Source organism: Tuber melanosporum (assembly GCF_000151645.1).
Source record: "Tuber melanosporum whole genome shotgun sequence assembly, scaffold_83, strain Mel28".
NCBI lineage: Eukaryota > Fungi > Ascomycota > Pezizomycetes > Pezizales > Tuberaceae > Tuber > Tuber melanosporum.
In genome coordinates, this window is record NW_003299132.1 from 88,573 (window position 1) to 100,916 (window position 12,344).

General features: G+C 45.9%; 1 protein-coding gene; it reads right to left on the reverse strand.

The window, feature by feature from the left end:
• Positions 1–10,941: 10,941 nt before the first annotated feature.
• On the reverse strand, positions 10,942–12,070 carry GSTUM_00011361001 (uncharacterized protein; the record flags this gene model as incomplete). XM_002841877.2 has 2 exons in its annotated part: positions 10,942–11,793; positions 11,865–12,070. The coding sequence occupies 2 exons, from the start codon at positions 12,068–12,070 to the stop codon at positions 11,661–11,663; spliced, it is 339 nt and encodes a 112-aa protein (XP_002841923.1). The 3' UTR covers positions 10,942–11,660.
• Between the last annotated feature and the right edge of the window lie 274 nt (positions 12,071–12,344).

The window sequence follows — 12,344 nt, forward strand, 5'->3', positions numbered from 1 at the left end:
AGCACAAGCGAGACCTTTTTCCTTTAGAATTCGAAGCACTTGAAACTTCCAGGCAATATAGTTGCTCTTGCCTGTCGCCATCGACCCATCGAGCTTTTCGATTGAGTGGCTGAGAGGGGTATAAGGATTTGGTGGAGGAAGTGTGATCGATGGAGACCTTGCTGCCGTATTTGCTGCTGCTGCTGCTCGTGTTGTAGCCATGATAGTAGCAAAAGTGGATAGAAAAGATAGACAAATAAAGAAGGTATTTGGAAAGGGCAATACAATTGTTCTATAGGTGCATCAAGGGAACAACGTGAACCTTGTGGCACAGTCAAATGCAACAGTGGCTGTGCCACTACAGTACCAAGACTGGTAGTGATCGATTGTGATGTAGTGTAAATAATAATAGGTATATGGATAGTAAGAAAGAAAGTAAATCAATTATATACAATTGTTTGAGAATTTGACACTCTGCGATGGCTCCTATATATTTTTGTAACCATTTCTTTAAAGTCAGTAGTACCATATGCATATTTCGCTCTGTAAGCTCTCATCATTTGCTCTGTTCGTGCCCAGTACTTCCAAATTAATGTTGGTTTTACAGAGTTTAAACATTCCAGAACCATTTTCCTTAATGCATGAAGGATACCCGCATCTCCTCCGTACATACTGTTTTGCTGCCCCCCAATAGTACTCAATAAAGTTGAGCTCACAATGAAATTTTGGAAAGAAGTAAACCAAATGACTTTTTTCTTCTACCTCCTCTTCTAGCCTGCTTTTTTGAGCTTTAAAGTCTGGCTCTTGAGCTATTAGTGACCTAGCACAGCATGTACCTCCATTAAGGCACAGCTTGTTTTTCTTTCCATCTGGCTTTTGGCATTGAACTCGCAACTTTGGCCTCCATAATCCACGCTCTTGGAGTACAATTTGTAGTCCTTTAGGTGTACCATCAGCCATTATCATAAGCTGAATATCTCCAGTAAGAGAATTTATTCTCGGTCGAAGGCATGCTTGCCCACCTTCAGGACGTAGATTCATCATACATGCTTGGAGTGCATCATGTGAATATGCTGAATAACTAGTGGCATTATTGAAAAGTAAAAGAGCTTGACACCCAGGAAAAGCAGATTTAAAAACTGGAATGGCCAACTTCATAACTTGTTCAATAAGCTGATCCCTATTCCACCAAATATCACCTCCATACTCAATAGAACAAGTAGTTAGCTGCGGGTCTAGGCATTTTGATACCTGTTCTAGCATTCCATATTCAGTAACTGTTAGGTTATCAACACCCTCAGGACACGAAGTCGTCCTCCAGGTATCAGAAAATCAGATGCCATGATTCCTTTACCGCGAGTTTTCTTTTTCAGAGGGATGATATACTCTTTTATCCAAATCTTGGATCTTCCATCATTTGCATTGAATGTTGTTTCATCATGCACAATAATGACTATCGGCTTTACACCAGTAGGTAGATTTGAGGGATATATAATACGAATCTCCTCATCACCATCTGAACTAATCAATTCTCAACATACCATAGGCTCTTGTAGAGCTTGTAAAGTAGGTAAGAATTGCTCTTTTCTATATTGGACAACATCAGCCTTTCATGGCCATCCTTATAAACTCCTTTACGAACATCACGAAACTTGTAGCCCATTTCATGTAGCCATTGGACTGCTGTCTGACAACTAAGTGTATCTTGAACTTCCCTTCTTGACTCTGCCAGTAGTGTTAATTGGGCTATCGCTTCAGAGGAATATGACTGAGGGGGTTTCTTTAACCCTGGCTGCTCTTCAAAAGGTAGAATTCCAGTTTGCAAATAGGCTGAAATAGCATAAGCAACACTCTGGCCAGTGATTGCTTCACCAGCTCCAGCCAAATATTCTCTGGGAGCAAGTTTTGTACCCACATCATCGATCAAACGGTGTAGCATTGGTGACTTGCCTTGGTAGGTTGAAGAAATATGACGACTTTTGATCCAGCTTCGCTCGTTTTGAATAATTCGATTTTGGACTCGGTTTCCATGGCCGTTCACTGCAGCAATAAAAAAAGCTGCATCTTTACGTGTTCTCTTCCAGAATGTCTTTTGCAGTCCATATCTCTGAAAGTGAAGAAACTCCAATACTTGTAAATGATACTCAAGGTCTTGCCCAATTGGTGCTCTGCATTTAGATTGCAACAGCCTTCACATATTATGAATTCCTAAACAATTCTCAGTTAGGAATTACTAACTATTAAGTTTCCAAGATATGCCACTTACCATTTGTTAGGATTTTCTACTGAAAGCGTGTTGCTTGATACTTTGATAAAACAGGCAAGCTTCCCATCGCTTCAGCCAAATCCAGACTCTCTCTTCTTTTATCAAGCTTATCTTGATCATTCTCTACTTCCTCATTTACCTCTTTTCTCTCATCAACCACTTGCTGCTCATCTCCTTCTACCTCATCCTGCTCTTCTTCATGGCTAGATGTCTCTCTTTCAACCTGCTCATCCTCTAACTCCTTGCCCAAAACTGACTCTAAGTTCTCTGATACTCCTTCTCTTTGCTTTTGCTCTTTCTTCATTCATCTCCATATTATTTGTCAACATGGGACCTTTCCTCCTCTCCCTGCTCTCATCTGAAACTCCTTCACTCCTATCAATTGCAGTTAAGAGATAGTTAACCTCCATCAATACTCTGACTTTTATAGATATATTGACTAGAAACTTACCATTCTACTGTTCTGCTTCTACACAATTGATATCTCCCTGCACAGAACTATGGACTGCTTCTACTTGTTCCCGATTAACTGTACTTCGAGGCTGACCTCCAAGTTTGCCAGCAGTACGACTTTGTTGGATACGCTTTTTGACTCTAGTCATCTTGCATTTGTTGATCTCAGTTGGTAATATCTTAGTTATCACTTGCTTGCATATCACATATTAGTATAGCTATATGATTTTTCATTATTCAAACTTTCACTATTTACTATGGTAGTAATCAGATTCATGTTGCATTTCAATGCCAAGACTACTAATTTTACACCAAATTTCCAACTTTTCAAACAAGTATACTATTGATTCAGCTTATGTTTACAAATTAAAAAAACCGTACTTTTGTTCGACTTAGTGCCTTCTATATCTGCGCGGTTTTTTCAAGTTATTTTGACCCGTATTGGGTTAGTTATACTTGTTTGAAGATACCCCTAAATGAGGTTCACACTTATCCGTTGATGCACCTATAGAGTACTGCGCGATCCGGGCTCATAACCTCAAATAAAGAAGGTATTTGGAAAAGGCAATACAATTGTGCTAGAGTGCTGCGCGATCCGGGCTCATAACCTCAAATAATAAGGTTATGATAGGTAGAGAGTGTCTGCGATTCTTGTACTTTCTATGCTGCCAGAGGTGTCCTATATATACACAAGCTGTTCTTTTGCAAGCATCTTCTTCGTCCATCTGCCTCGCAGAATTCCATACCACCTTTTCTTCATGATGCCACACCATTCCTTTCACTCGACTCCTTCAAACATCCTCCAAAACGTTTCTCCTAAGCTATCGCTCCGGACAGCCCTGATACCTTCATGCTTCTTCTCCTGTTTCCTATCTCCGATAGTGCGACACCTGGTTGTCAACTAGGCCTTTGGAGCATAACCTGTTACTTCCGGTATCCCTAGTGCTAACTCCTAAAACATCCCAAACACTTCTCCTTACATTAAATGCTAGTTCTTATATATTCTTGTTCACTCGGTGACTCCTTCCTTTAGCCTGTTCCACCATTGTGTTTCTAAACCATTACCGAGCGACCATCATCTCCGACACTAAACAGTGGAAGCTTCGTGATTTTCAACAGATTTAACTGGTTCGGCTCACGGCTCGCTGGGATAACGAATGAAGAATGGCTCCCTTGCCGGGCCCAACAGTGTTGCGATGGTCCATTCGGGTTGCGACCGATGAGTTTCCCCTGTGCCCATGTCACCATGTGTCATGTGGTGGAGTAGCGGATATTCGATTGCGAAATCGGGCTAATCTACAAAGGCTCCTGGGGAAAACATTCGTACCTCCCCCTCCTACAACATGAAAACTGCATACGAAACAAAAAAGACGAAAATGTGCCACGAACACCACGCAAACTGCTACAACCGTTCCACCTTTACGAGAACATCCCACGCTTTCTTGTCGAAACATAACTTTGCTTCCATTTGTGCAAGGTTATACACAAGGCTCACTTCATAGGAATCCAGGAAGTCCACTTCAAGAATGTTAATGTCGACAAAGTGTGAATTCTGAGGCGAGCGGAAAACAGGGTGTCGACGCCCGGCAATTTGGAGAGGCTCCCGCATGCCCTCGCGGGTTGCCGAGATATCAAAGAGGTCACTAGTCTAAGTTTTTTTGTAGTTAGTTTGATGCTACTATTTCCATGTTAGTATTGGAGAACTTTCCTGAGCGGAGAGGTAAGTTTTGGGCGAGCCTGGGTCTACAAGGAAGGTGACCGAATGAGCTTTGCCCGAGCGATTAGTGACAACTGCCGGAAACATTGTGCGCATGTTTGGGCCGTATAAGAAGCAGTTGCCAACTTGGACTATGCGATTTGCATCCTCCTTACTCGCTGGTGAATGGTAAGGGACAGTGTTCCCAACCGTCCCGTCCGTCCCGGGCAAGATGGGTAAGGACGGCAGGGCACGGCGTCCCTCCTTCTTGAAGACCGCCGTCCTGCTAAATGGGATCTTCTGGCCGTCATCTGAAGGCGTCATCTACGATAGGGTGCCTGACCTTCAACCGCGGGGCTCGGCTGTCGTCCGTGGGGGCTGGCGATCATCTGTAGGGCCTGGCTGTCATCTGTAGGGCACGGTCGCTACTCGCAGGGCCCCATGATCGACTGCCGGGTTGTGGGTCCTCCATGGAGACCCTTCGGTATTTCGCACACTATTCCCTAATTGATGGTTATCTCGTAATATTAGCGGTTGTTTCACACTGGAGATGTATTTACAAAGGAATGAGCAGAATGTTTTGGTTTCAACACAGAAGCGATGAATAAATAATCGTAGATTTTACGAAAGAATCTAAGTAACCTGATGTACCAGAATCATCCTATTCCAAGCTCTCCTTTTTCTTTTGACAAATTTGTCCGAATGGTTATCACATTACTTGTATGGTAGCAAAAAGGATCCGTAAATCTTATTGTTGAAAACTTAGCATATTCGGAATAAATCATATAAGCGAGAGACCTGCAGGGCCCGGCCGAGCGTCCCGGGCAGAGCTTAGGACGGGCCCCAGGACGGACGGACTGGACTCTTGGGAACACTGTCTATAGCTCCTGGCTCAAGATATTTACATGAGATACTTCGCAAAAGGGGGAGGCGGAATCATGAAGTAACACTCATCTTGTCCCCGCTATCCTTATTCTAAACGCCAGCACCAGTATAATACATATTATTGTCCGTGGATAAAATTAACCACGGTCCGGCGATAGAGGGTACATGTACTTGTATCACCCGAGTGGCATCAGTTTCTTCTATCGTGTTAACTGGGGAGAACCGCCTGGCGCTGGTGTGTTCTAATAGGGTTTTTATCTTGGTTCTGTCGTGAGACCGTGGTTCAATGCCTTAGGCTAACTCCTTATAGCGAGTGTTGAAAACCACGAAGCTTCCATGGTTTGGAGGATGAGGCAAAGGTTGTTTGACAGTGGTTCGGAAATGAAATGGTGGAACAAGCTAATGAAATAGGTCTGCGTGTGAGTAAGGGTATGTGAGAACTAGTGGTTAGTGCAAGGAGAAGTGTTTGGAGCGTTTTAGGAATTAGCACTAGGGATACCGGAAGTAACAGGTTACGCTCCGGAGGTCTAGAAGACAACCAGGTGTCGCACTATAAGAGTTAGGAAACCGCAGAAGAAGCACAAAGGTATCAGGACTGTCTGGAACAGCTATAGCTTAAGGGAAATGTTTCGGGGGATGTTCGAAGGAGTCGAGTGAAAGGAACGGTGTGGCATCATGACGAAAAGGTGGTATGGAATTCTGCGAGGTTGATGGATGAGGAAGATGTTTGCAAAAGAACAGCTTGTGTATATATAGGACACCTCTGGCAGCATAGAAAGTACAAGAATCGCAGACACTCTCTACCTATCATAGCCTTATTATTTGAGCTAGGACTAAGCCGTTTAGCGTTCTGATTTTGACGCAATTATAAGTCTCGCCTCAGCCGCTTCTTATTTCAATGCAAAAGTAACAGATTGTTCTCCTCAGTTTATACGGAATATCTACAGTATGATTGCACCAACTGCCGGAAAGAATGGCTGCCTTATCCGCCGAGCAAACGGATGTCTCCACAACCCCCCCTGCGCACCCGAAACCCCACTGCCTAGAGGACCACACAACATGCACTATTTTCTTAGCCGTGGGTTAGAAGGGGTGGGGCACCAGAAATATCGCGATACGTGCTCATTCATAAGTGCGATTGAGTCTCAAGCCGACGAACTATTTTCTGGTAACTTGGATTCTGGATAGTGTGCGATGTTTTTCCTTGATTACACAAAGCGTGCTTGTGACTATCGATCGTATTGGCAACACCCGCATCAAAGGACTCTGCTTTCCCTACCTCCAAGATGAAGAGACATTAATCGTCAAAATCACCCCTGGGCTAGTTCACAAGGTAGCTAGCCAGGAGTTTGCATACTTCGTTAAGAAGGCAGCAGGAATGGGGCTGGAGTCCGCTCCTGGTCTGATGGGTGCTACCATTTATCAAGGAGTCGGGGGCCGGGAACAGGCTGATTGTGCACCTAAGCTTTGGTTTCCTCGCCCTTGTAAAACCGATTGGCCAACCCCGGCCATCGAGTGTGGACTTTGGGAATCCCGTGGATACTTGGTGGCCGATTATTAATGGTGGCCTGAGAACTCGCAGGGAGAGGTAAAACTCGTTAGGCTCCTGGTGGTCTCTGAAACCGACGGAGAAATATCATACATCATAAGCAGTGGGAAATGGTCACCACACCGAACCCAGAGGGCCCCGACCCCAACCCACCAGAACAAGGTTCAACTGGTTGAACCCTACAATCTGATCATTGCTACCATAATAATGTAACTAAGCGTAATAATAGAATAGGAGCACAGAAATCGGTCCGCGAGGAGCGAGGCAATGATAGTATACTTGTACCGCCAACACTGGCATACAACAAGTTCCAACCGGCACAGTGCTAACGCAAACAAGAACTAATACCAGTAATGAACTAACTAAACCTTATGTCCTGTACTTCAAACATGCCTGCGCCATGCTCTAACATGAACAATAAATACTAAACAATCAACAGTAAAGAAAGCCGGCCCCGTAGCAACACTGTAGACTAATTGGATCTGTAAATTGATAGAGGGTTATACAGTTTCTTTAAAATGCAAAAGTAAATCGAGCGGCAAAATGTTAAAATGCCTACAAGGTTGAGGCACAAAAATGTTATCTTGAGTTACGAAAAAGTTATATTGAGCAGCAGAAAAGTCACGTTGGACCACAAAAAGTTGTGTTGAGCACCAAGCCATGTTGAGTTGGCAAGTCATGTTGAGCTGGCAGGCATTCTCTAGTGTGCCCCGGGTTGCGAGTGGGCGGGTGGCCTGGGGTTGTGGCTGCCAGCCACAACCTTGACACGAGTAAGAAAGAATTCCCATGCACGCACAAAAGGTGCCTGGATCGATCACGGAAGTTACCATCCCCTCCCTCTACTTTAGGGGTGATCACTTTTTTGGCATATATCACCTCACCAAACACCCTCCACGAGTCACTCGCCAAAGGCTCTTTTAGCAGATTAGCATCATCGCCGGAAACGCTCCAGTCTTCAGCCCCATTCCCCAATCCTTCGAGATCCAAAAACTACAAGATATCGCAGGAATTAGATGGCGGCCGACTAAAACCTCCTGCTGACACACGCAACACACGCACCACAATTCCGCAGGGAGCTATCCGTTGGTTTTCTACCTAGTTCGGATGAATGAACTTCCATTTCCTGATATGATGGGACTCAGGCTTCACGCACATATCTGCTCCTGTTGATGGCTTATTGAGATATGATTGAGCTTATGATACATATTCACGGTGACCACTCTATCAGGACCAATTTCCCTGTTGTTTTCATTCCGACGGACACCTTTAAATCACAGTTCTACCGCATCCCCAAAATATTCAGTCCACCAGCACTTGGCGTGGCTGGCCCAGGAGAGCAATTTATGACCCCCCGACCACAGCTTAGTCTCCCCCTGGAAGAGGGCACTGCAATTGTGGCTATCTGGTTGTGGAGATTATATCACAAAACATCACTCAATGGAGGCACTAGTTGGGGTCGAGCAGTGGTATATGACAATGGGGCAGGAAAAATGGAGGGTAAAATTATGTTGTTCACTTTACAAACTCTCGGAACAGCATAACTAGAAGTAATATCCAGTTAAAAGCAAGAGTAAAGACCTCCCCCAGAAATCTCTACCAAAACTACATTCATATGCTGCGCTATAAAAACCTGCTAGGAGGAGAGTAAAAGAAGTATCAATTCCCACCTACCCCCTCACCCAGCCCCCTCCTCACTGTGAAGAAATAATTCCCAACCTTCTCCAAGCCCAAACCTCGCTCCATCCTAACCCAGGAACATAAACACTTCTTATAACAAGAACATCCCCCTATCTCTGTGTAGCTTCAAGTATCTCCCCCAGCCCCTGTACAGTAGTGTACTTATTCCAACCATGTGTCCCCCTCGGTACGATCCACAGAATACCCTAACAAAGAATATTTATCGTGAAAAGCTCACCCAGAACCTGGAGATCGTGGACAATAAAGGCCACCCCGCGGGCGTGACATATTCCATGGCGGCTCTTAGGAATGAGCTCGGAGGTGGGACATGTCCTATGACTTCTAGTCATGTGACAACTTCAAATCGATTGCGTTAGATCCCGAATTTTTGAGGGAGTTGTTCGATTGTAGCATTAATGCAGCCAAGACTGCACCCTGTGAGCATGGGGTCTGTCGCACGTGCGCACCTGCTAAAGAGATAACCTCCTTGCTTGGGCAGAGTTCCACAACGGACTCCGCGCTCGGTAATCTTGCGACCGCCCTTGCGAGGCTCACACCGTAGGAACGTATGTGTAGAAAAAAGGGCCGACCCGGCCCGGCCCAAGGAAGTATAGCCCGGGCTAACCCAACGAGCCCATCGGGCCCCCGCACAGGTAAACAGCCATAAAAGAGATGAATGTAGATCTATTAATACTAGATTAAAATACAGAATTGCCAATGAGAACAGATGGTGCTTGAAATAGGAGATGAACGCAACACAGTGAGAAATAGTAGTGATTATTTTCAATAGAAAGAGCGAATTTTATATGGACTGCCAACTTCGGAGGCACTCGGTTGACTCAATTGTTTCAGCATTGAGAGAGTGACAGGAGTCAGAAATAGTCCTCTTGCCTCCTGAGAATACGCGTTCAGGTTCGGAAGACATGGCAGGAATTGATAGGAGAGTATTTGCCCATGCCGCAAGTGTTGGGTATTCGTTTTGTTGACGATTCTCCTGCCACCAACTGGAAGGAAATTAGCAATTGAAAAAGGAAAATCAGGAAGACAATTAAGTTGAGATTCAGGAGGAGATACATTCTAGATATAAAGATGGTTGGGTTGGATCTTACCGCTTGCAGTAACGCACTTCCGGAAAGCCATGTGCTCGGACAATCGTTTCCCCAGTGATACGGATTGCAAGACACCATACAAACCTTAAAAATAAAGCTAATCCTTGGCCAGGCCCGCCAGGCCCGCCAGGCCCACCGGGCCGCCCGGGCTTGTCCCCCCCTCAGCCCAGCCCAGCCCAAGGAAGCCCATGAGTGAGCCCAGCCCAATGAGCCCGACCCAGCCCAACGAATAGCCCGGGCTAGCCCAACGAAGGCCCGACCCATTGCAAGGCTTGGTGCGGAAGAGGTGGCTGGTGTTGGCAAACCATGGAGAGCACAGCGTTAGATAAAGGAGAGGCAGATTGGATTCAAGAGGTTGAGGAGAGAGGAGGAGCCGTGGGATCTTACCATGTGGAGGTTAAGTTTACGAAGTGAGATTTCGGTTTGGTCAATGGAGCTGGCTGAGTGGGGTGTTGTGAGATTGGTTCTGGGGCATTTAAAAAGGCGTATCAATCGGGGCCGTATCCTGAGGAGAGGGGGTGTCTACGAAGACGCCGTTGGTCCGGCGGGGCAGGGTGTCGTTATAGGGTGATGTGCACATGGAAGGGTAGGATGACTTTAAGATAAGCAGCTAGTAGATTCCCGGAACATCATGACGACGAGCTGGGGGCAATTTAATACCCGTCACACTCGATTTTTATGGATATGGGAAGATTGAGAGTACCTGAAATACTTGCACAAAGTCGAATACTTTTAGGCCATCCACAACCCAATATCAGAATTATCATGCAACAAACCCACCCATCAACAGGCAAAGCTCCATCACTTGAACGGAACAAATATAGGCTTGATAGAAGTACCCCGCTCGACCGTAACCCTCGGCACTATAGAATCCCGAAACGTTGTCTCGGACCGCCCCGGCCCACTGTGGATACGCAGGCCGCGTTCGTATTGTTGCTGATATTCGAAGAGGAAAGGAAGTGCAGATGCATGATATTTTTGACGTCTTGAAGGAGTGCGTTAGCATTATTGGGAATATAGTCAATTTGGAAGTTTCATACCTTTTTCACAAGCGTCTCCTTCCTTGATGATAACCTTTACATGTTCCTCATGGTTCTATTTAATCCGTGATCATCTTAAAAACCGAATGTCCTTCTTTCCGTTCCGTTCCGTGAGCCCGTCTCCGGCATTGCTACCCCATCCCAGAATACTAGTGTCGATTACTTAGTCGCCCACCTCGTCGATATTTCGCTGCTTCTGCGCCTTTAACTATGCGACAACGTTGTCCCCTGCAAAGTTCGTTTCAGAAGTCCCCGCTGATGAATATTCACACCCTTCATTGCATTGATTGGCATCATATTGATGGAACCTTTGGCACCCTCATTCGTCTCCTTGCCACCACCATCGCCGTTGGCCCCGCACTTTGTTGAGGCAAGTTTAAGTGTGGCATTCACATGAACCTCTATATCCGCTTTGGGGCCAATTCAGTCTTCGGCTGATGGTTATTGATCCTTGGTGAGCTAGGAGTAGACCTTTGCATTCTTGGATTCTTGCCTGTCAGATACCAAAGCCTGAGCTGTTGGTATAACGAGGATGGAACTGGAGCCTTGAGCGAGCCATGGGTTGGGCTCTGGGGTCACCTTCCCCTCCCCTCCTTCTGGTACAGGCTGTGATAAAGTACTGCCCCTTTCGCTGGTCTTGGCTTTCTGGCTAGAAAGCTGTAGCGGCGATCCTCCACATAGCGAGAAAGGATTCTTGGGTGTATTGGAAGGCGTCTTGTTGGCTATTGTAACTACGGCTTCCTCCGCACCACCCTTGCCATCCCCATCGTCGCGCATTCAGCCTTCCCGAATCCCGAACTCAAACCTTTTTGGCTTCGGCTTCCTGGCTGCTGATTTCTGCTTTTCTCCAGAGCTGGAGATCATCCTTCCCCTCCTCTTTTAAGCTTCGTCATTTCGCATTAACTTAAGGTCTGCCAACTTGCCCTTGTTGTGTTGACCATTGGCCGAATCACTTCCCTTCTCCAGTTTTTTCTAGATCTGCAAGTAACCGCTGCCTTGCTAACTTCTAATCTCCGTTAAACACGTCATCCTCCTCCCTGTGACCACCACATTCAAACTCCTCGTCCTCCTGGGGAACTGCGTTCCCAGCAATCCCCATTTGAAGCTCATTCGAAGCTCTTTTGAACCCTGTGCCATATCTACTGAACCGTTCTCGGTTTCCTCATCTCACATAGTCCTCCCCCAGTTCGTTATTCCTTTAACCACTTACCCCGCCCATGTCTTCAAGTCTTTCTCTTCCACCCTTTTCCTCTCCCTCTCGACAACATCTTCTTCATTCGGCATGCCGCCGCGCTCATGAGCCAAAACCTCTTCAATCGCATATTTCAGTTTCCCCCTCCTTTTATTGAGTATTCTGCGATACGATTTTGATTTGATCTTCTTGGTACGTTTCGCCTTGATCTCATCCCGATACATGAGTTCCCGTGCCCGGCAAAAATCAGCCGTTCCTATCTAGGCCTCCAGGCGGATAGTTTATTCTTTTGCAGCTCTTGAAGCTCCTCGACAGAGCGTTCGGAAGCCGTAATCGACTCCTTCGGGATTCCCGATATAGTTACTGTAAGTTCGGTTAACGGGGTGGGCGTGGAAGCCGAAAGAACAGTGACATTCCCCGGTGGGGTCAAACGTGCATCAAGCGAATTGGCTAAATGGGAATGAAGATGATCCACCTGTGGGTTATCTCCTCCTGTAT